Below are 22,501 nucleotides of genomic sequence, written 5' to 3'. Positions count from 1 at the left end.
TGTCTGCCATACACGTTTTCAGCTCTTCCTCACCATCTGCCATCTCGTCAGCCAGTTTTGATGCTTTCCTTTGGTCTTGTGTTTGAAAACATCCTATCCCCATCAGTCAGCCCGACAGAGACCATTGTCCCTGTAGAAGGTGAAGGGACACCCGAGCGGAATCCGCACTCCAAGCTTACTGCTTTCCAGCTTGGTATCCGGCCGGTGAGCTGAGAGCTGCTGTTCTCCAAACCAGCTCTGTTGACTTGGCCTCTTGGGAGTCGTGAGCTGACCAGTGAGTGCAGGTGCTGCTCTGTCCCTCCCTTGCCCTGGCCGGTGAGCGTAAGGGGCCCGGAAGAAGCTGGTCAAGAAGTCTTGGATAGGTGTTGTGAACTGCCCGTGAGTGTCCTGTGTTGCCTGGACTTGTCATGCGACAGGTGCCGTACGTTCCCGTAGAACTCTGGCAGACCCTGACTCCTCGGCCCCTGCAGGTGTCCTTGGCCCTGCGGCAGCCATCAGGGTCAGGCTACTTCAGGCTTTGGCACTCCAAGGTCAGGCATCTGGCTCATGGGTCACCTTGACCATCCCCGGCCACCGGCCCAACCACGGCCATGGTGCTGAGTGACTGTGGACTTAAGCCTCTGATTCTCTTGGTTGCTGTGCCACAGCCGCAGAAAGCCAACTGAGAATGTATGTTTCCAGAGGAGATTAATATTTGAATTAATAGGCCAAGGTAAGCAGATGGCTGTCCCTAATGTAAGTGGGCCTTGGTCAGTCAGAACTAGAGGGTTCCTTCTATTATCTTTTTCCCCTATTGTTGGGCTTGAACGGAAACATTAGCCCTTCTGGGCTTCTCCTCCGCTAGATCCTGTGGCTCTTAGGGTTTTCTTACGGTAAACCCCCTGTTCTTCCTCAGTGAAGACTGTTTTATTTGCTCTTATCTTTTGTAATGGTTTGCAAAGGAGACATCTCGTTTCTTAAGTAGGATTAATTATCACCATTAGTTTGTTTTCAATCTTAAACCTGTAATTACAAATGTACCAGTGTCTACAAAGGAACGGCACATTTCCTCCTGCAGGGAGGGAGGAATTACTGCAGCTTCTCTCCGGCGGCTCCCTCCTCACAGCATTGCTTTTTATATTCTGGCATCACAGTCCCAGCCTTCATTTCTGAATAATGGCATCACCATTACCAAGTGGTTCTGGTTTTTCCCTCCCATGAAGTGTGGATATATAAGCTTCCTTCAGTATCTCTGTGCTTTTAGAGTGGTTGCTTGCTTTTCTCACATCAGCCCTTTCTGACTCTTGAATCTTCTGTCTGGAGAACACCTTGCAGTATTTTTTTTCAAAAAGGGGCCCGGGGCCACTCTTTGCAGTACCCGTGCACGAGGCTTTTCTTTTGCTCTCACCCTGGGTAACGCCTGGCCTAGGCGCTGGCCTCAGTGGCGGCAGCAGAAGGGAGACAGGCTGCCTGTGCCTTCATTCAGCACCCTGAGCACACGTTTATGGGCCCAGCTCTGCAGGGTGTGGGAGATCAGATGGCTCCTGCTGTGCTGGAGGCTGAGTCTGGGATCAAGTAAGCCGGGCCTGGGGGAAGACGGGCACCTCACGGAGAGGGTGGTTTTATTTCCATAAAACGAAGGCGGCCTACTTTAATAGAAAACAAAAAAGCAGATGAGATAGTGACCCTCTTTATATGTTTATTATGTATGCGCAGCAAGGTTTTCCAAACCAGAGCCCACGTCTTTGGCTCAGGGCAAACTCCTTCCAAGCAGTCCACAGGACATCCTCAGAGAGAGCGTTCAAAACAACTTCATTTTTCTGACAGTGACTTACTGAAGGCATATGTAATAAATAAATAGAAAATACATCTTTGTTCATGAAATGTCTACACACAAACAGACCATCCAGATCCTGAAGAAAAAAACATGGGCAACAGGAAGACACCTGTCAGAGGACTTTGTTTGCCTTAAGGGGCTAACTCAACTATGACACAAGAACAAGAGCAGCTCTCCAAGCAGTGAGGAAGTTTGTGCTATCAAATGCCTGGACACGGACTGTCTCTCGGCGAATGGTTTAGTGGGAAGTCTCGGGTGCAGATGCTGGGCTGTGGTGCACAGCTCTGAGGACCTTGGTGATGTCCACATCTGTGACCCGGAAGTGCTCGTACCTTCGGGTGCGTCCAGTCGGGACCTGGAGCTGCAGGAAGCAGGGGCCCCCTGGGGCCCCCCGTGGCTGGAAGACCCTTTGCGTGGGGGTGGCCTTGCTGGCCACGGTCATGGCCACCCAGGGAGGACAGGGACCAGCCAACAGAGGAGCTACGCAAGCCCTGAAGGAAAGTTTGTGATCCACATATGGCGCGTGAGACCCCGAGGCTTCCCGAGTGAGAGGTGGGCGGTTGTGCCTGCTGTGGGCTGAGGGAGCGGAGCCCACGCTGGGGCCAGCGGCTCCTCAGACTCCCACAGCGAGCCATTCTGGCTCGAGGTGGTCCTGCCCGCTGGCTGCGTGCACAGCTGTGGAAGCAGCCGCGAGGCACCTGGAAGCCAGCAGACAGCAGAGAAGGCAAAGTTGGCCAGCACCACGAGAGACCGGAGGCTCTGTGCAGAGGGAGGGACAGCAGGAAAATAGCCGTGGCTCGAGTGTTCCATTCTAATCCTTCGGGAGCCCAGGACCCTGGCCTGCCTGGGTACAGTGCCTGGGGCCCTGCCCGAAGCCCAGCCTGGCCAGGAGACTCCTTTTCCCCAGCTGTGGCACGGAGGCTTTGAACGGGGTGTTCCTGAGGCCCTCTCCAGCTCAGCCCAGGCTCCCTGGGGCACGGGAGCATTAGGGTCGGCCTCTGGGTGCCGAGCACAGGGGCTCCTGACCGTGGGCTTGACCCCACCCCCCCTTGGAGCTGAAGGGCCGCTGCAGACTGAGCTCTGCGGGGCACTGGGCACAGCCCAGCCCCCTCCTCTCCATGGCCCTGTTGTGAGTGGGCCAGCTGGCAGAGCAAAGGCTTCCGGCGAGCACCCAGCTCTGGCCACTACCTCATCTCTCCACCCAGGTGGCCCCCTCCCTCCCTCCCTCCCGTGAGCATCGCAGGGCCACAGGCACATGCCATCTTTGCTCCACCGAATGGCCCCATCCCATCTGCCTCTCAGGATCCCTGCCCAGCATCAAAGCGCAGAGGCCTGGCCGCTGACCCACCCTGCCCACACTGGCCATTCAGTCCTGTGTGCCCCACAACCCACCCGTCACAGAGACTGGGCCATTCCGGGTACATGTGAAAAGCCAGCGATTCCAGGACCTCTTTTGAGGACCACCCAGTCCAAGTCCCAGTGGGCTGGATGAAGCCTGGAAAGCCCAGCCTGCCCAAGCCAGCCTCCTCCCCTGGGAAGCTGGCTCCCTCCTGACCAGCCCCGTCTGCACATAGGCTCACCGGGATAAAGCACCTTAAGGCCAGGGGCCCTGTTTCTCCTCCTGTTCCCCCAAGCCATCTGCTGGCGAGCGCAGGGCTCTGGGATGACCCAGCCCTCAGGAACCTCCTAGCTTGCCCAAATAGACCACGGCTGCTGACACACTCTGGCCTCCTCCTTGGATGGCCCTACACCCCCTGCGCAAGAGGCGCAGATAGAGAAGCGCCCGGGAGGCCGTAGGAAAGAGCACCAGCCAGCACTGCCAGGGCTCCAGGCAGACCCGACGGGCAGGAGGCAGCACCAAGGGCTTCCAATAGCCCGCCAGAGGCCCATCCGGGCTGAGACTTGGCCTTCCAGGCAGCAGGCGGCTGGGCTGTGGCTGGACGGGCTGGGGAAGCCCTCCGTCCTGCCCTGGCCGGCTGAGGCCATGAGTCCGTGTCAGGTCCACCACCAGTGGCACCCAGGTGGCCGCGGTCCTCAGAGCCGCTTCTTCCTCAGCACGGGGATGGGCACCACTTGGAAGATTTTGGCCTTGTGGTCCTCGGTCTCCAGAGTCACCCAGGTGGGCCGGAAGCTGCCCTTGAAGCCAACCAAAGCCATTTTCTCTGCAAAGTAGTGATGGGCCCGTGAGCAGAAGCTCCAGGAGACGGCTGCATACCTTTTCCAGAATGATGGCACCCCAGCCCCCAGTGTACCCCATTTCCCCAGGGCGCCCTCCCCCACCCCAGCCCCCAGTGTACCCCATTCCCCCAGGGCGCCATCCCCCAGCCCAGCCCCCCAGTGCACCCCATTCCCCCAGGGTGCCCTCCCCAGCCCCCAGTGCACCCCATTCCCCAGGGCGCCCTCCCCAGCCTAGCCCCCAGTGCACCCCATCCCCCAGGGCGCCCTCCCCTCCCCAGCCCCCAGTGCACCCCATTCCCCAGGGCGCCCTCCCCAGCCTAGCCCCCAGTGCACCCCATCCCCCAGGGCGCACTCCCCTCCCCAGCCCCCACTGCACCCCATTCCTCAGGGCGCCCTCCCCAGCCCCCAGTGTACCCCATTCCCCAGGGTGCCCTCCCCAGCCCCCAGTGCACCCCATTCCCCTAGGGCGCCCTCCCCCAGCCCAGCCCCCCAGTGCTCCCCATTCCCCCAGGGCGCCCTCCCCTCCCCAGCCCCCAGTGCACCCAATCCCCCAGGGCGCCCTCCCTCCCCAGCCCCCAGTGCACCCAATCCCCCAGGGCGCCCTCCCTCCCCAGCCCCCAGTGCACCCAATCCCCCAGGGCGCCCTCCCCTCCCCAGCCCCCAGCCCACACTAGGCCATCCAAGTTCGGTGGGAAGGAATGTTTTGAGCCCAGGCGCTGTGGGGTCAGGTGAAACTTCAGTCTGCGCACTCACCTTTCAGTCGGAGCCCTTTGTCTGCCCCTAGCTTTTCCAGCACCCTGGTCCATGGGCCTCTGGTGGTGTGCCTTCCTTTTGACACCATGAGAACTATGGAACTGGGTGAGAAGAACAGTTAGGTGAGCAGGCCGTAGCAGGGGCACTTGGGGAGGTGCTGGTCCCCACCCGGCAGCACCTGAGGTAGCTAAGCGACAGGTCCTTTCTGTGCAGGGACAAACACTCTGAGCCCCTCCCACGCCAGCCGTGGCTTCTGCTTTATACAGAGGGCAGAGAACGTGACCACGGCGCTGAGGTAGCACCAGCGCCCGAGTCAGACCCAGCTCACAGGCATGTCCTCACGCGAGTGGTCAGAACCACACAACGCGGTGATGGAGGAAGCCACGAGGGATGGAACAATGCGAGAGAAGGGGGAGCCCGGTCCCCGGGTGTCACTGGGAGCTCCTAGAACTTCAGCCCGGAGCAGACCGGCTGGGAGCTGCGGCAGCCCAGGCTGCGCAGCCTGGGCTCAGGGAGGCCTGGCCGGGCGCCTGGAGCCCGTGTGCCACGGAACCACGCGTGGCTCAGAGCCGCATCCCCTCAGCTGCCTGAGGAGGAGCGGTCCCACCGGGTAGTCACTGAGACTGACTTCTGTTCCTATCATCTCCCTCGCTAGTCAGGCAAAATTTGCACCCTCTTTTTTTTTTTTCCAGATGAGAGTTCTAGAAAATACTTGCAGGAGTATCCAGGGTCCCAGCCAGAGGGCACTGTGCTGGCCTGGCCCGAAGTTGCTAACTTTGGAAAGCGCATTGAGCAAGGATCTTTGCTTCCTGCCCGGGACTGTTTTAGTCCTCACTGCTGGGAAGGCAGCCGCCAGACTCACGCTGGACCCACAGAACAGAAACAAGGCGGTTGAGCCTCAAAGGAATTCTGTATCCACAGACCACAGACCAGACATGGAAAAACCGTGGGGCTTTGGAACCTGCGGTTGCCTCACTTGGGCCCTTTGGGAGCAGAGAAGCCATTGGAAGGTTAGGAAAGGGTTGCAAAGGGCTCGTGGGCAGTACCCACCGATGGACAGGAGACCCAGGGATTGGTGGGGTGTGGGGCTCACTGCAAACTTGGCACTGGCTCAGGCTCTACTTGCCATCATCCATTTCTGAGCAAAAGCTAAAGTCGCCTGCCCCCCCCCCCCCCCCGGGGTGGGCTAAGCGGAAGGCTGTGCCTCTGCGTGGGGGTCAAGGTTAGCTCACAGGAGAGGAATGGAGAGGCAGCGCGTCGGCCACCACGGCCTCCTGACAGCACCCAGCACTGAGCTGCCTGCCCGTGCCAGCAACATGAGTCATGGAGGGAAGGCAGAGGCCGTGGGCAGAGCAGCTGCTCCGCTCCGTGGGGCCAGCGGCTGGAAGGGTGCGTGGGCCTCGGCCGGGTGTGCAGCCGCAGCGAGAAGTTCTGCTGTTCCCCAGGAGGTCCTGGAGGCCGGCGATACAGTGATGCCGAGTTCCTCTCTGGCACCCAGGGCTGGCCCCTCCAGGGAGAGGCCTGGGCTGCTCCACAGCAGCTCCTGGTCCTTCAGCATCAAAGGCATTAAAACTACTGATCTCTAGATGGCAAGTGTGCTGTCCCAGGACGGGAATCGAGGGGGGGCTGAAAGGCTCAGCAGGACCCTGTTCCCCTGAATCTCCTGCAGGATCCACTGTGGTGAGTCACCTGCTCTCTGAGGGCCTACCGTGTGCGGGCACACACCGATCAAGCTGTGGCCCCGATCAATTCCATGCACAGTGAAGGAGCCAGGTTCTGTGCTAGACATGCAGAGGAGCATTGAGGCTGAACTCCTGTCCTCTAGTCCTATGGTGAGTGGGCAGCCGTGGACTTTGGGTTGGCTTGGAGGAGACCTGGTGCCAGGGAACTACACAGGACTACAGAGGAGGGCCCTGGGGGAGCCTGGGGGTAAAAGGCAGGCTGGGAGCCCGTGTCCCCAGGGCTGGCCAGCAGGGAGGGCCCTGAGGGTGCTGAAGGGGGGGAGACATGGCCAACGTGGGACCAGTCAGGTCTTGGGGTGGAGAAAGGGAGTTCTGTGAGAAGCCGGAACATGAGGGGCCTGGCAGGGTCGGGGGCTTAAAAACAAGAGGTCCGCTTCACGGGAGACACCCAGATGGTGACAGCCGAGTAGGGGTCGGTGGGGACAACCAGGGCTTAGGACGACTCTGGCCCGGGGACGCGCGGAAGCCACCGGCTGGAGGTGCGGTGGCCTTGCACTCGCGTGTGCCACAGCCTGCCGGCGCTCCGGCAGCCGTGGCCCCTGGGCAGGGACGCAGAGGCACAGACTCACTTGTCAGGGATAGCGGACACGTAGTTGAAGAGCTGCCGTGGGACTCCCTGCAGAGCGGAGGCCCTGAAGCTGGCGTGGCTCACCACGTGTCCCCGGCGCCCGTCCACCACCACCACCTGGACGCCGTCCTCCAGGCTGGGGAACGTCCTCCCGTCCACCTGCAGGGCCGAAGCATCGGGGTGTGAGGGCGGCTCGGGCAGCTGAGAGGCCCAGGGCTTCTCCTTGAATACCATGAAGACGGTCGCGTCGGCAAAAGCCCTTTCAGCCAGATCCCTGTGGCTTCTGAAGTGGTTTGATTAGTGGTTCCCCACAGATACAGCCCCCCGGAACCTGCAGCGCTGACCTCATCTAGAAACTGTGTCTCTGCACCCGCGGCAGGTGAGAGCATTGCAGTTCAAGGTCAGCCCAGGCAAAAATGGAGACTCCCAGCACACAAGCTGGTGTGGTGGTACATACCTATAGTCTCGGCTATAGACAAGGCATGGTTAAAGATCAAGGTCTTAGGCTGGCCCTGGACAAAAAAGCGTGAGTACCTATCTAAAAGCAAAAGCAAAAAGGTCTGGGGTTGTGGCTCAAGGGTTGGAGCACCTACCTAGCAAGTAAAGGTTTACCTCAAAACTCCAGCATCACCAGATACTGGCAGTGTACCCACCTGGGACCCCAGTGATGCTGAAGGCCAAAGGTTGGAGGATCAAGGGCTGAAGCCAGACGGGGCAAAAGCACAGGCCCTATCTGATAAACACTAAACGCACAAAGATCGGCGGAGGGATAGCCCCAGCCACAGCACTTCCCAGGCCCTGACTTCAAGCCACCGTCTACAGATGCATTTGTTACACATAGCCTACTGTAAAGGCTGTAGAAAGAAGCCACCCGGGTGTCCAGTCACAGAAGCCTTAGGAAGGAAGGCAGAGCCCGGAGTGCTGTGTCTGCAGCTGGGTATTGGTACAGACCCCAGACTACAGAGACAAGGCGTGGCTTTGCCCGCCCCCCCCCCCCCCCGCCCCCGCCCCCGACCCGCAGGCAGCCAGCCTGCCTGACCTTGGCTTTTGGGCTTTTGACCCTGGTTTGTGGGCCTGAACTACCATGGCCTAAGGAGCCAGTGCAGCTGCTCAGAGACGTCGCCCTCCCCCAGGCCGGCCCACAGGGGTTACCTCCACGTAAGCGAAGTCGCCGCGGAGATGGAAGAAGTGCTGCCTGGAGCTCTCCATCTTCACCTCCAGGAAACGGTCTTTTGTCTTCTGGAAAGCAATGCAGAGAGAGGCCATGAGGGCTCCAGAGCCAACCGGGGGTCTGGTCGTGGAGGCCCAGGGCCCGGCCCCGGCGCCACTCACCAGCTGAGCCCCAGAGAGCTTCCTGGGCATGGGCACGTCCACCAGGGCCCGCTCGGCGAACCTGGGGTAGGCGGCCGTGCAGTCGCTGACGCCCGCGTTCCTCGGAAGCAGGGCTTTGATCTTTATTCTCTCGCAGCCTTTCACGGAGCAGAAGGCAAACCTCTCCCTCTCGTTCTGGGCTCTGAGCTTCAGGAACAGCAGCCTGCACCCAGGAGGGACCAGGCCCAGTGACGGCATCTGCATGCCAGTGCCCAGCCAGACACCGGCCACCTCCCGGCACCGCCTCCCAGCACGGGCGCCTGGCCGCGATCCCAGGCAGTGCCGGAAGGGCTCATGGTGCCGGCAGTTCTGTGCAGAGGACCCTGCACACCCCACGGCGCCACCAGCTCCCTTCACCCGCACCCCGGCCGCCCGATGGCAGCCGGACACAGGGAGGGGACGGGATACACCTAGGACCCACTGTGGGTCCCCAGCCTCCCGCCTGCGGAGGAGACTACCCAGCCTTCCTCACCCTACTTTCCTCCAAACCATAGTTCATTCAGAAAATGACCTGAGGATTGACTTAAAGGAATTATCCTATAGGAAGCTGACAAGCTGACCTGGTGCTGCGGGGAGTCACATTTTGAGGAAACCACAGTACTTAGCATTTGTATGCAAAGTGAGCATTTGTATGAGCTGCTCACCTGGGCCCCAGTCCCTAGGTGTCCACAAACCCGGGCCCCAGTCCCTAGGTGTCCACAAACCCGGGCCCTTGTCCCACAGGTGTCCACAAACCCGGGCCCTGGTCCCACAGGTGTCCAACAAACCCGGGCCCTGGTCCCACAGGTGTCCACAAACCCCGGGCCCTGGTCCCACAGGTGTCCACAAACCCCGGGCCCTGGTCCCACAGGTGTCCATCACCCCGAGCCCTGGTCCCACAGATGTCCACAAACCCGGGCCCTGGTCCCACAGGTGTCCATCACCCCGAGCCCTGGTCCCACAGGTGTCCATCACCCCGGGCCCTGGTCCCACAGGTGTCCACAAACCCGGGCCCTGGTCCTGTGGGTGTCCACTCACCCCGAGCCCTGGTCCCTAGGTGTCCACTCACCCTGAGCCCTCGTCCCAGTAGTAGTAGCTCCTGCCGGGGTGGCTCTGCTCCACCTTGTCCATCTGCAAGGTCCTCACAAAGGTGCTGGTTTTGGACGTCTGCTTCAGCAGGCGATTGTGCACGTCGGAGAGGATGGAGAAGACGGTGCCGCGGGGGTAGCAGAGCCCCACGCGGATCCAGTCGCCCCTAGCACCGAAGGTAGTCATTTCCACACCGGGGCTCACCCCAGAGAGACAAAACCCAGAGGTTGTTGTGGAGGAATTCTGAAAGAACCTGGTGACCAGGTTGCAGAGGTGGGGCTGGGGGCGGGGAGAAGCCTTTCCTTCACTTGAGCTGCAGGATCTGGGCTCTGCGTGACTAGCTGAGCGGCGTCTGCCTCACGGCTGCGTTGCACACACAGTGCACACACACTGCTGCAGCACAGATGCACAATGCCTACCCAGGTGCCACAAGGCCTCACTTTCCCTCCTGGTAAATAGTGGCTGTGATGCGCATACATGTTTGGCCTTCATGGAATGCTGGGTAACGCCAGGACTGGCTGATGTCCTGTCATCCATTCATTGTCATCGTTCTGCACCCCAGTGGGGGCGGCCTGGGTCTCACACCCAGAATGGGCCGAGACCTGCATTCCTAGCTCCTGTGAGGCACTCGCTCTAGGCACCTCCCGCAGGGTCCCGGGGGCTAGCCTGCAGGTCTGGAGGGCCCAGCCTGGAACTCTGCCCCAAGGGCCCTCGTCGGGACTGTTGGAGACAGCCAGATGGGCCGTCCCTGGGTGGTGTGTGCCCGGCCCGGCCCCCACTCACTTGTTGAAGTTGATGAGCCAGATGGCTAGCTCTGCAGGGGCCGTCTGGTCCCAGTGGATGGTGTAGCCCTTCTGCAGGGTGACCACGGGCTGGTACTGCTGGTAGTGGCTGCTGCGGGCAAGGGCGCCCCCCAGGTGGAGCGGGTGGGTGGGGAAGTCGTTCTTGATGATCTTCATCCGCAGGTTGCTGCTCTTGTAGGCCTGAATGTACATCTTTTACAACCCAAAAAAGGAGAGGCATGAGGAGGTCGTTATGGGGAACTACTCCAAGAGCGCCTGGTTAACGTCTGGCTGCAGACAGCGCTGCCCCTCCACAGAGCCCTTCTTAGAAAGTGTGGACGGAAGAGGCCAAATAAAGGGCATGTCTGTCCACCGATGGACACAGCCAGGCCGCACCACACAATCCAGCCAGTGCTTCCGGGCAACTCCACAAAACTGACCAATGGAGCCCCGGGGAGGCTGATGAATAGTCAGATGGCAAGTTCCAGAAAAAGGAAGGACACCTGGAAGGACCCAGGGAAGAGAGGACTCCTCTCCACTCCCGCCTGCCTGGAGAGGGGAGAAGACTCTTCTCTCCTGCCTGAGAGGTAGCTGGGTGTCCCTTGGGGTCCTGAGTCTCGCTGGTGGCCATGACACAGCGCCCATGGCCCCTGGCGAGAGCATGTTGGTGCATTCAGAGAGGAAACTGAAGGGCTGGGATGTTTAGGGCCTGCCTAGCATCTTCAAGGTCCTAGGTTTGCCCCCAACACCAAAAGAAGAAACAAAGTCCAACAAAACAAAAGGAAAAAGAGATGAAACTTGCCGGGCACTGGTGGCTCACGCCTGTCATCCTAGCTACTCAGGAGGCTGAGCTATGAGAATTGCGGTTCAAAGCCAGCCCGGGCAGGAAAGTACGTGAGACTCTTATCTCCAATTAACCACCCAGAAAACTGGAAATGGGGCTGTGGCTCAAAGTGGTAGAGCGCCAGCCTTGAGCTGAAGAGCTGAGGGACAGCGCCCAGGCCCAGAGTTCAGGCCCCACAACTGACCAAAAAGCAAAAAAAACCCAAAAAATCCAGAGGTGAAACTGCAAGACTGGATTGGGCCTCTGGGAGCAGAGCTGGCTGGGTTGGAAACACGGCCCCGAGTAAGTGGCTCCCGTGTGGCTGGGAGCCCGGGCCTCTCCCCCGCACGTTCCAGCTTTATCACAGCTGTCACGAGAACCACAGCCCTGTCCAAGCATCCAAAGGTAAGAGATCCACGTGGCAAGGCTATTCAGCAAAGGGAGGAGGTTACTAGTCATCGTTAACCATCGGGATAGCCTGGCAGGTTAACCATCAGCCCTTTCTACACAGGGTGGGATGCGCAGAGCTCAGACAGCACAGCCTGCCGCGTGCTGAGGGTAGTGTGTGTCGCCCGCCAGTTACCCAGGCCCAGCCCTGTCTATCAGCTGCCTCGGACTTCCCTTCCCTACTATCACCCTTGGACTGCCAGGCCAGCAGCCACTCCCGGGGCATGGCGGCCCTTGCCCTGTCCACAAACGTGGCAGAGCCTGGCCCTGGATCACCCGGTCCACCTCCTCTCCCAGGGCTCTGGAGTGGGGCTCGGGAGACCCCGGCCCGGCAGAGTGGGGCCTCCACTGGGCCTCCACCTCTACGGCAGCCCCTGCCCCTGCTACTGCAGACCTCCTCGGCCCCTCTGACCTCTGCACAGAGAGATCCCCCACTTCCTGCTCTCACTTCCTGTCTGGTCCTCTTCCTGCCAACCCCAGCCCCTCCCACCTGTCACGGGCTCCCGCCAGGCCCTGTGCCTGGGTCACCCATGTCCATGCCCTGACCCTCCCTCGGCCACTCTCCAGGGCCCGTTCCTGAGGCCTGCGGTGTGATGATAGTGTCCAGCTTGCGGGACAGTCCTGGAGATGGCTTCCCTCTGTCACTGGACACCAGACCTCCCTCCTAACCCCTCAGCCATTTACCCATCAGACCAGCAGTGACACTTGCCCCATTTCAGGCCCGGCTGGGGTGGCACTGGCCATACACAGCCACTGAGCAGTGTGGACAAGATCCTGAGCCCCATTTTTTTGTTGGAGGGGAGGTCAGCCATGGGGCCTAGGTACGCCCTTGAGCTTTTCTGCTCAAGGCTAGCACTCGAGCCCTCTGAGCCACCATGCCACTTCCGGTTTTCTGGTGGTTACTTGGAGATGAGAGTCTCAGAGTTTCCTGAGTAGGCTGGCTTTGAACTGAGATTCTCAGGTCCCAGCCTCCTGGGTGGCTAGGATGACAGGCGTTGTTGAGACACTGGCACCCGGCAGAATCCTGAGTCTTAATTTTAATTAATTTAACATTCAAAACAAAAGTGGTATAATATTTTCCCACTCTCCAAAATGTAACTAAGGTCTCCCCCGGCCGTTCAGGCCTGTGCAGACACCGCCCTACCTCTTGTCTGTTTTGGTGGGGTTGAATTTCACTTTATTGCAAATCACCCCCATAGCGAGTACACTGTAAATATAAAGTAATTGGTGGTGTTTGGAGTTTTAGGACCCAAAACTAGATATTTCACTAATTAACAGTTGTACTGGTTACTTGTTGAGATGCTAGTTCTTTGAGTATATGTCGTGAAATAAAATAGTACTGAAGTTGCCAGGCACCGGTGGCTCACGCCTGTCATCCTAGCTACTCAGGAGGCTGAGATCTGAGGATCGCGGTTCAAAGCCAGCCCGGGCAGGAAAGTCTCTGAGACCCTTATCTCCAATAAACCACCAGAAAACAGGAAGTGGTATTGTGGCTCAAGTAGAGCGCTAGCCTTGGGCTGAAGAGCTGAGGGACAGCGCCGAGGCCCAGAGTTCAAGCCCCACGACTGACCAAAAAAAAAAAGATAGTATTGAAGTTAACACCTCCTGTTTTGGCAAGACGGCTAGAAGGGCTAAGGGCACGTGCAGGGTGATTCTGCGGCCCAGGACTGCGGAGACACATCCTCTGCACTCTCTGAAGTCACCCTGCAGTGTCACAGTGAGGTTTGTCTGCTGCCCTAAGGCAGAATCTGGGGCTGGGGGGGGGGGGGTAAGCACTGGATGCAGCCCGGCCTCTCGCTCTGAGCCCCCACACTCTGCTACTGAGTGATCCTTCGGCAGTTTGGGGTTGGAGCTCAGCCTCGCCAGGCAGAGCCTCAGCAGGCAGAAGCCACTGCGTGAGTCCCAGCTCCGGGCATTGTTGAGTCCTCTTTGCCTGGGGTTGGCTCTGGATGCCATTCTCCCCTGTATGGCGTGGCAGGCGTGGACCACCACACCCAGCGTGGTGTTTGAGAAGTGTTTTGCTTGGACTGCTATTGACTTCCTCTTCCCAAGTAGCTGAGGTTCAAAAGGTTTTGACTGTGGAAACTTATTGGGGGACGGGGAACATAAAAAGCAAGGGAACCAAGAAAGAATTCTGTCTGTCTCTAGCTGTATGCAGAGCTGGACTTACAGCAGGTACTCACTGTGAGTCCACACAAGTGAGCAACCAAGGGCAGGGTGTGTATGCATGTGTGTGAATGTGTGACAGTGTGCGCGCGTGTGAGTGAGCGTGAGCGAGAACAGCACCCACCTGTGCATGGCGCCCGCTGCAGACGGCCCCCTCCAGTCATGTGGTGTGTGCGTGTGCGTGTGTGCGTGTGTGTGCACGCGTGTGAGTGAGCGCGAGCGAGAACAGCACCCACCTGTGCATGGCGCCCACTGCAGACGGCCCCCTCCAGTCATGTGGTGTGTGCGTGTGTGTGTGTGTGTGCGTGTGTGTGTGTGCGTGCGTGTGTGTGTGTGTGTGTGAGTGAGCACGAGCGAGAACAGCACCCACCTGTGCATGGCGCCCGCTGCAGACGGCCCCCCTCCAGTCATGTGGTGTGTGCGTGTGCGTGTGTGCGTGTGTGTGTGCGCGTGTGTGAGTGAGCGCGAGCGAGAACAGCACCCACCTGTGCATGGCGCCCGCTGCAGACGGCCCCCTCCAGTCATGGTGTGTGCGTGTGCGTGTGTGCGTGTATGTGCACGCGTGTGAGTGAGCGCGAGCGAGAACAGCACCCACCTGTGCATGGCGCCCGCTGCAGACGGCCCCCTCCAGTCATGTGGTGTGTGCGTGTGTGCGTGTGTGTGTGTGCACGCGTGTGAGTGAGCGCGAGCGAGAACAGCACCCACCTGTGCATGGCGCCCGCTGCAGACAGCCCCCTCCAGTCATGTGGTGTGTGCGTGTGTGTGTGCGTGTGTGTGTGTGTGCGCGTGTGAGTGTGAGCGAGCGAGAACAGCACCCACCTGTGCATGGCGCCCGCTGCAGACGGCCCCCTCCAGTCATGTGGTGTGTGCGTGTGTGTGCGTGTGTGTGTGTGTGTGTGCGTGTGTGTGTGTGCGCGTGTGTGAGTGTGAGCGAGCAAGAACAGCACCCACCTGTGCGTAGCGCCCGCTGCAGACGGCCTCCAGTCATGTGGTGTGTGTGTGCATGCGTGCGTGTGTGTGTGTGTGTGCGTGTGTGAGTGTGAGCGAGCGAGAACAGCACCCACCTGTGCGTAGCGCCCGCTGCAGACGGCCCCCCTCCAGTCATGTGGTGTGTGTGTGCGTGCATGCGTGTGTGTGTGTGTGCGTGTGTGTGCGTGCGTGCGTGCGTGTGTGTGTGTGCGTGTGTGAGTGTGAGCGAGCGAGAACAGCACCCACCTGTGCGTAGCGCCCGCTGCAGACGGCCCCCCTCCAGTCGGGGACGTTGATGCAGTCTGGGTGCCGCACCAGCCAGTTGTCCTCCTTGGTGAGGTAGGAGCCAGGGTACTCAGACACGGAGCCGTCCACGTCATGGAACACAGAGGTCTTGTCCCCATCCATGTCCAGCTGGTTGAACCACGGTCCAGGCTCTCCAAAGAACACTCTAGAAGTAATCTGAACAGAGCCAGGAAAATGAGCCAGGGCCAAAAGGTGAAGGAAAGCTGCAGGCAGCGGCGTTTTCCATCTCCACGACACGCAGGCCGCCCAGCCAAGCTGCTCCGGGCACTGCAGGGAGCCAGGAGCCGACCTCAGACACCGCGGGAGGGGTCCAAGGTCACCATGCCTCCACTCCCGCCAGCCCACTGCAAGGCTCTGGCCAGCACTGCCGGGACCTGCAGGCCAGGTCTGACACGCACACACACGCACACATACACACACACATACACACACAGAGCCGGATGGGCACTGACCACAGGGAGGGGCCGAATGGGACTAGAAGAAGAGGTGTTGATGGCATGTGTGCACACGCGTGGGGCAGGGCGAGAGCACCGTGCTTGCACATGTGTGCACACGCATGAGGCGGGGGTGAGTGCACCGTGTTTGCACATGTGTGCACACATGCATGCACACTGCGAATGCTGGCCTGGTGGACCTCATTGCACACGTGGGGCAGGGTGAGAGCACCGTGCTTGCACACGTGTGCACACATGCACACACACCGTGCTTGCACACGTGTGCACACACACGCACGCACACCATGTTTGCACATGTGTGCACACGCACGCACACACACTGCGAATGCTGGCCTGGTGGACCTCATTGCACACGTGGGGCAGGGTGAGAGCACCGTGCTTGCACACGTGTGCACACATGCACACACACCGTGCTTGCACACGTGTGCACACACACGCACGCACACCATGTTTGCACATGTGTGCACACGCACGCACACACACTGCGAATGCTGGCCTGGTGGACCTCACTGCACACGTGGGGCAGGGTGAGAGCACCGTGCTTGCACACGTGTGCACACATGCACACACACCGTGTTTGCACATGTGTGCACACATGCACGCACACTGCGAATGCTGGCCTGGTGGACCTCACTGCACACGTGGGGCGGGGTGAGAGCACCGTGTTTGCACACGTGTGCACACACACATGCACGCACACACACTGCCTGGTGGATCTCACTGCACAAGCCCCGAAACCTCCCTCCCTTGCCTCCGTCAGGCCCTCCGTGATTTGAGTAAAGAAAACAAAGGACTGAAGTTTCACATCTTGTGCCTCAGCATCTCATGCCTGGGCCGATGGGTCCAGGGGAGGAGGGGGGAGGGGGAGGGGATGGAGAGGAGGAGGAGGGGGAGGGGGCAGGGAGGAGGGGGGAGGGGACGGGGAGGAGGGGGGGAGGAGGGGGGAAGGCCCAAGCAGCAGGCACCAGCCTTGTCCTGGACTTCTTGCCCTCGGCTCCTCTTCCCCCGCCTGGGCCCTGCCAGGAGACCCTCGCTTACGTTCTACCCCTGGGTGAGATTAAACACAACGTCTTCAGCAAGACTCTCCTTGGGAATTTCTGGGATGGTTAAGACTATTTGTGCTGACTCAGGTGGCCTGGTCATAAGACCAGGAGCCTGAGGTTAGAGGAAAGTTCCTGTGGTGTGTGTGTTTGGGGGGGGGGTATTCACCCACACTTGACCTGCAAGGCAACCTAGCCGGTACTTTTCCAGTCTGGATGCAGAGCAAACTGGGACATGGCCCAGCCTATGTGGAGGAGGCTAGTCTACCCCCACAGTGCAAACTCCAAGCCCCGGGGAACCTGTGAATCACCACCCAAAGTCTGGCTTTGCCGGCTTTGCTGGCTTTGCCTGCCAGGGCCCAACACGCACCGGGACGTCCTCAAAGACAACTTGGGTCACATTGTTGTGCGGGCAGCTCTGCCAAGCGTTGTTCAGACGGAAGGCCAGGGCGCTGGTGTGACGGCCCTCCAGGGCCGCGAACTTACGGAAGGTACAGTTCTGAATGTTGACAGGGCCGTCATAGAACTGAATCCCTCTAATAGGAAAGTCCCTGTGGAGGTAAGGAAGCAAGCGTTGGTTGCCTTTGAGGTCAGTGTTAGGAAAATCTTTTTGAGTAAAGCAATTCTGGATCTCTACCTCACACTGTAACTCAGTACAGACTCATCATTAATTCACTAAGAAGGCACATTTGGAACAGGTTCAGTGAAAGATTGCTGGTTGGAAGGATGGTTGGATGGTTGGATGGATTGATGGATGGATGGGTAGGTGGGTGGGTGGGTGGATGGATGGATGGGTGGGTGAGTGGTTGGATAGGTGGTTAGATAGGTGGATGGATGGATGGATGGATGGATGGATGGGTGGATGGATGGATGGGTAGATGGATGGATGGATGGGTAGGTGGATGGGTGGGTGGGTGGATGGGTGGATGGATGGATGTGTGGGTGAGTGGTTGGGTAGGTGGTTAGATAGGTGGTTGGATGGATGGATGGATGGGTAGGTGGGTGGGTGGGTGGATGGATGGGTGGGTGAGTGGTTGGATAGGTGGTTAGATAGGTGGATGGATGGATGGATGGATGGATGGATGGATGGATGGATGGATGGGTGGGTGGGTGGGTGGGTGGATGGATGGATGGGTAGGTGGGTGGGTGGGTGGGTGGATGGGTGGATGAATGGATATGTGGGTGAGTGGTTGGGTAGGTGGTTAGATAGGTGGTTGGATGGATGGATGGATGGATGGTTGGATGGATGGATACATGGATAGATGAATAGATGGATAAGTATGTGATTACTAGCTTGAGGTTTCTGGAAGTTCCTGTATTCAAACATTTCTCCCGATTTTCCCACCATGTGAAGTCATTGGGTACAATACTGTAAACACTGGAGAGTGCCAATTCTGTCCCTGGGGAGGGCCGCACAGTTAGTCACCATCTTCATTTTTGTTGCTATAACAATTTAATCAGATTGGGACCCAGATGAGCTTACTCTGCTTGGAAAAGAGAGGAAAAGGGAGACAGTGCAACTTCCTGAGCTTTGCTGTAAGAGCTGGCAAGCCCTGCAGGGAAGGCAAGACTGTGGGGTAGCACAGGGCCCAGGAGGGCCTGGCGTCGGGAGGAGGAGGTAGGAAGGGCATGGACAGGACATGAGGGAGGAAGAATCAGGAAGAATGTGTGGAGAGGAAGCGTGGCCCTGTCCTGGCTAGGAGGAGGATGCTCAGAAGTGCTTTTCCCATTTGCTTCAGACTTCTGGGCAACACGGGGGCCTGAGACCCGAGGGCCTGGCTGGATTTTCTGGTGGCTTTTCTCAGGCCTGACCAAGAATCCAGGCTTGCTTTTCCTTCATGCCCCAGACATATGCTCATGCTGGCCTGCATGCCTCTGAGTCAGAGCCTGCCTTCCAGATGAAGGACATGTGGAAGGAAGGCAGAAGCGATGTCTGTTTCTAGGAGAGGCCAGGCCCCTCTTCCTCTGCTCCCCTTATTATTTTTTTTTTGGGTCCGGTCGTGGGGCCTGAACTCTAGGCCTGGGCGCTGTCCCTCAGCTCTTCAGCTCAAGGCTAGCGCTCTACCACTTGAGCCACAGTGCCACTTCCCGCTTTTTTCTTTTTTGCTTATGTGGTGCTGAGGAATCGAACCCAGGGCCTCATGCATGCAAGGCAAGCGCTCTACCACTGAGCACCTTCCCAGCCCCAGCTCCCCTCTTATTTAACGCTGTGGTTTCAGGTCTCTCTCCTGTTCTGGGTCTCACCCTTCAACTGTCAGCTCAGTCATCCAGAGATTTCTTGGGGGGGGGGGTATCTGATTTCATGGTCAACAGGAAGAAGCCACCCACTCATTTCTTTCTGTCCGCTGTACCGCCAACCCAAGGCAGCTCCCCCGGTGTGCAAACCTACTGGCCGATAGGAAGGGTCCTTCCACTGTGGTCCAAGCCGCCTGGGCCCCAGATCCTGTTGTCCATCATTTCTGTGCCCACATTGCCGCTCTCACCAACAAACAGGCTGTTCTTTATCTCCTGCTTGGAGCCGTCATCGTAGGGAAAGGTCCCACCGCTGCGGAGGGGAGGTGTCGGGTGAGAGGCTCTGGGACAAGCTCCCCAGAGGGCGGGCACGCGACGCGAGCTCTTACCTGGCTAGGGTCAGGCCAATGCCGTTGTCAGCAAACCTGGGGAGGGGAGGAGACAGCGAGTGCCTTCTTACTGCGTGTCCAGTGACCCCCATCCGGCCTCAGTGGGCCTGGAGTCTCAGCCCCAGGGCCTCCCTCTCTGTCTGAGATTCCAGGATCGGGTCAGGAGAACTGGGGCCTTCCCACTCTCGGGACAACCCTGAGCACGCAGGAGTGTGGATATAGTTCCAGTTTCCCTGTGAGCACCCTTGCCACCATCTCAACCTATTCCCGAGTTTCCTAGGAGTCAGGTAGACGCTGGACCCGAGATGAGCAGGAAGAAATGTGCTGGGTGTGTAGTAGTCCCCTCCTCTTTCTGTTATGCTCTTTCGGGTCTAGATGAGGAGGGACCGTGCAGACCTGGACTTGAGCCTTAGGTCTGTGCTGCCTGCATTTCCTTTGTCCTGGGGCAGAACGAACTCACCCCTCCCTTCTTCTGTCCCTGCCAGCCCCATCTCCTCCACCCTGCTTTCTATACCCCAGGGCCTGTGGATCTGTTATACATCAAACCCAAACCCAGGGCTGGACCTCCCATGGAGGGCCATTCAGAGCTCTCCTGGCCCCTCATCTCTCCTGGCCCTGGGAGCCTTTCCAAGACCACAGCCTCTGTCTCCACCAACGGCTGGGATTCTAGAACTAGCCACTCCTCATGCCCACCGCCCAAACTGGGGACGGCCACCACCTCTCCGTTGGCACCTCTAGAACGAGCCATGCCCAACTCTGAAGGGAGCCGTGCTTTCGTCGTCTCTAATTTTCTTTCTCTGGACCATGGCAGTTGTGTCCAAAATTGCCCCCACCTCTGGGGGAGCCCGGAGGGACACTTCGAGGGGTCCTCCAAAGGCCGCCCTGCTGCAAGCTGCTGACCACGCCAGCGGTCTGCACTTGTGGAGGGCCTTGCGGCCACCCACGCCCACCTGCAGCTGTCCAGCCACACGTCCCCGCCACGCAGCCAGGCCCCGTGGTCCTGGTTCTTGTAGGCAGTGAAGTGCTTGATGATGGCTGGCACCCGGGGCTTCAGGGGGTCCGCGTCCTGATGAGGGCTGTACCTGGAGCACGAGAGGGAGGCACAGGGCTGCAGGCTCTGCACTGACCCCCGAGCCCTGCCGTGTGGGCCCCTCACCCAGGGCACCCGGGCAGCCCCGACGGACAGCAGCTGGCCCTGCCAGGGGCAGGAGGGTGCCCAAGGCCACCGGGCAGGCCTTGCCTGTGGCACCACAGTGGGGTCTGATCAGAGGACATCTCTAGCAGCCACCCTCCCCACAGCCCAGCCCAGAGCTGGCTTGGATGAGGGGTCCAGACACCACTCGGAGTTCCTGTCTCCTTTTGGCTATTTGGAGTCTGAATCTTAATTCAGACCTTGCTTTGCTGAGATTTTTTTTCACCAAGGTATTCCCAGAAACTGGCCAAGCGCACAGACAGACAGGTGCTTGCTGAACATTGAAGCGGAAGCGGAGGCCAGGGGGAGGAAGCTCAACATCCCACGGGCCCTCACCGAGCAGAAATGATGGAGAGGAAAGGCCGCTTGTCCTTGGCCGAGGCCTCTGTGGTTTTGACTCCGTTGTCTATAATCATGCCAGCCTGGGAGAGAGAGATCCAGGGACAGATTAGCCATGACTGCTCTCCCACCAGCCTCACTCACCACGTGCCATAGAACGTGCCGGCAAAAACAGCCTGCTCTCAGACAGAACTGAGTGAGAGTCACGGTGAGGGAGGGGAAGAACCTGTCTCGTACAGGATGGGACTAGATCTGGAGCAAGGAGTCTCGCATGACAGATGGGCAAACAGCGCTAGAGACGCTGACCTCTCCGCCCCACGGGGCCCCACGGCCCCCGGAGACCCTGACAGACCTAAGTCTCTCCGCCCCTTCTCCCTTGGCTCCAGCACCCGGTGTGGAGGCGTTTCTCATTTCCCACCCGTGACTTAGCTGTACAACAGAGACATCGTCCATGTCCCAAGAAGTGAGTCAAGAAGGGACAGAAGCCACGAGGCAGAGGGCAGTGACATGTCCTTAGAACCACGTCCTGATTTTCCTTATCATGAGCACTCAAGATAAAAACAAGTGTTCCGCTGGGGACGTCTGGTGGGGAGAGGGGACCCCAGGAGGGTGGCTCTGCCCGTTTGGGCTCCAGCCAAATGCCCCAAGGGCCGGAGCAGGGCTCTCAGCCGAGTCTCCCGGGGAAGGGTGCTCAGGAGGGTCCCCCAGAACAAGGCCTTCAGGAGGGCCTCCTGGAGAAGGGCCTGGGCCTGGGCACGCCACTTCTGGATCACCATTAGGAACGTGGGGGTTCTGGCGCTAATTACCTGCAGACCCAGCTGGGAGGCCGGCGGGGAGGCTGGAGGGGAGGCCAGCGGGGAGGCCAGTGACAGGGAGCTTGGCAGGGCAGCCAGCGGGAGGCTGGCAGAGGAGGCTGGAGGGGAGGCTGGGGGGAGGCCAGTGACAGGGAGCCCGGCAGGGCAGCCAGCGGGAGGCTGGCAGAGGAGGCTGGAAGGGAGGCTGGGGGGAGGCCAGTGACAGGGAGCTTGGCAGGGCAGCCAGCGGGAGGCTGGCAGAGGAGGCTGGAAGGGAGGCTGGGGGGAGGCCAGTGACAGGGAGCCTGGCAGGGCAGCCAGTGGGAGGCTGGCAGAGGAGGCTGGAGGGGAGGCCGGCAGGAGGGGCCAGTGACAGGGAGCCTGGCAGGGCAGCCAGCGGGAGGCTGGCAGAGGAGGCTGGAGGGGAGGCTGGGGGGAGGCCAGTGACAGGGAGCCTGGCAGGGCAGCCAGCGGGAGGCTGGCAGAGGAGGCTGGAGGGGAGGCTGGGGGGAGGCCAGTGACAGGGAGCCTGGCAGGGCAGCCAGCGGGAGGCTGGCAGAGGAGGCTGGAGGGGAGGCCAGCGGGGAGGCCAGTGACAGGGAGCCCGGCAGGGCAGCCAGCGGGAGGCTGGCAGAGGAGGCTGGAGGGGAGGCCGGCAGGAGGGGCCAGTGGCAGGGAGGCTGGAGGGGAGGCCAGCGGGGAGGCTGGTGCAGAGGCACATCTGAGATCTGGACACTTACCCGGTAGTTGGAATGTGCTCGGTTGTTGTAGAACGTGCCCAGGGGAATGTGTTCTGAGTAGCCAGGGGAGTACATCCCCTGGGAAGGGCCCGTGGGAACGTGGTGGAAAATGAACCAAAATCCCGTTTCCTGTCAGGCAGGGCACAAGGGGAAAGCCCCAGGATTCAGCACCAGCCGGGGTGTGGCATGGTGACCAGGCTGGGGTGGATCTAAGTCTGTGATCCAAATCAGCCCTGGCGGCCACCGCCACATGCACCTCCACCTGGGGCCACAGCAGCGTCTGAGGCACCTGAATCTGCGGGTTCACCTGACATGGTGCCGTGGGGTCCGA

General features: G+C 59.7%; 1 protein-coding gene across 1 annotated transcript in view; it reads right to left on the bottom strand.

The window, feature by feature from the left end:
• Positions 1-910: 910 nt before the first annotated feature.
• The window catches only part of LOC122102021 (cell migration inducing hyaluronidase 1), a 45,758-nt gene continuing 24,167 nt past the window's right edge, over positions 911-22,501 (bottom strand). The window contains exons 16-29 of the mRNA XM_042672539.1: positions 22,171-22,299; positions 20,634-20,719; positions 20,056-20,187; positions 19,106-19,141; positions 18,874-19,029; positions 16,855-17,035; positions 14,930-15,145; positions 10,280-10,491; positions 9,477-9,662; positions 8,390-8,591; positions 8,210-8,296; positions 7,059-7,216; positions 4,748-4,848; positions 911-3,978 (exon numbers count right to left, since the gene is read on the bottom strand). Coding sequence (XP_042528473.1) covers positions 3,851-3,978; positions 4,748-4,848; positions 7,059-7,216; positions 8,210-8,296; positions 8,390-8,591; positions 9,477-9,662; positions 10,280-10,491; positions 14,930-15,145; positions 16,855-17,035; positions 18,874-19,029; positions 19,106-19,141; positions 20,056-20,187; positions 20,634-20,719; positions 22,171-22,299 — 2,010 coding nt within the window. The 3' untranslated portion in view covers positions 911-3,850. The remainder of the gene's footprint in view (positions 3,979-4,747; positions 4,849-7,058; positions 7,217-8,209; positions 8,297-8,389; positions 8,592-9,476; positions 9,663-10,279; positions 10,492-14,929; positions 15,146-16,854; positions 17,036-18,873; positions 19,030-19,105; positions 19,142-20,055; positions 20,188-20,633; positions 20,720-22,170; positions 22,300-22,501) is intronic.

This window comes from Dipodomys spectabilis, unplaced genomic scaffold (genome assembly GCF_019054845.1).
Source record: "Dipodomys spectabilis isolate Male_0828 unplaced genomic scaffold, ASM1905484v1 ptg000723l, whole genome shotgun sequence".
NCBI lineage: Eukaryota > Metazoa > Chordata > Mammalia > Rodentia > Heteromyidae > Dipodomys > Dipodomys spectabilis.
This window is presented reverse-complemented; position numbering and strand designations above follow the sequence as displayed.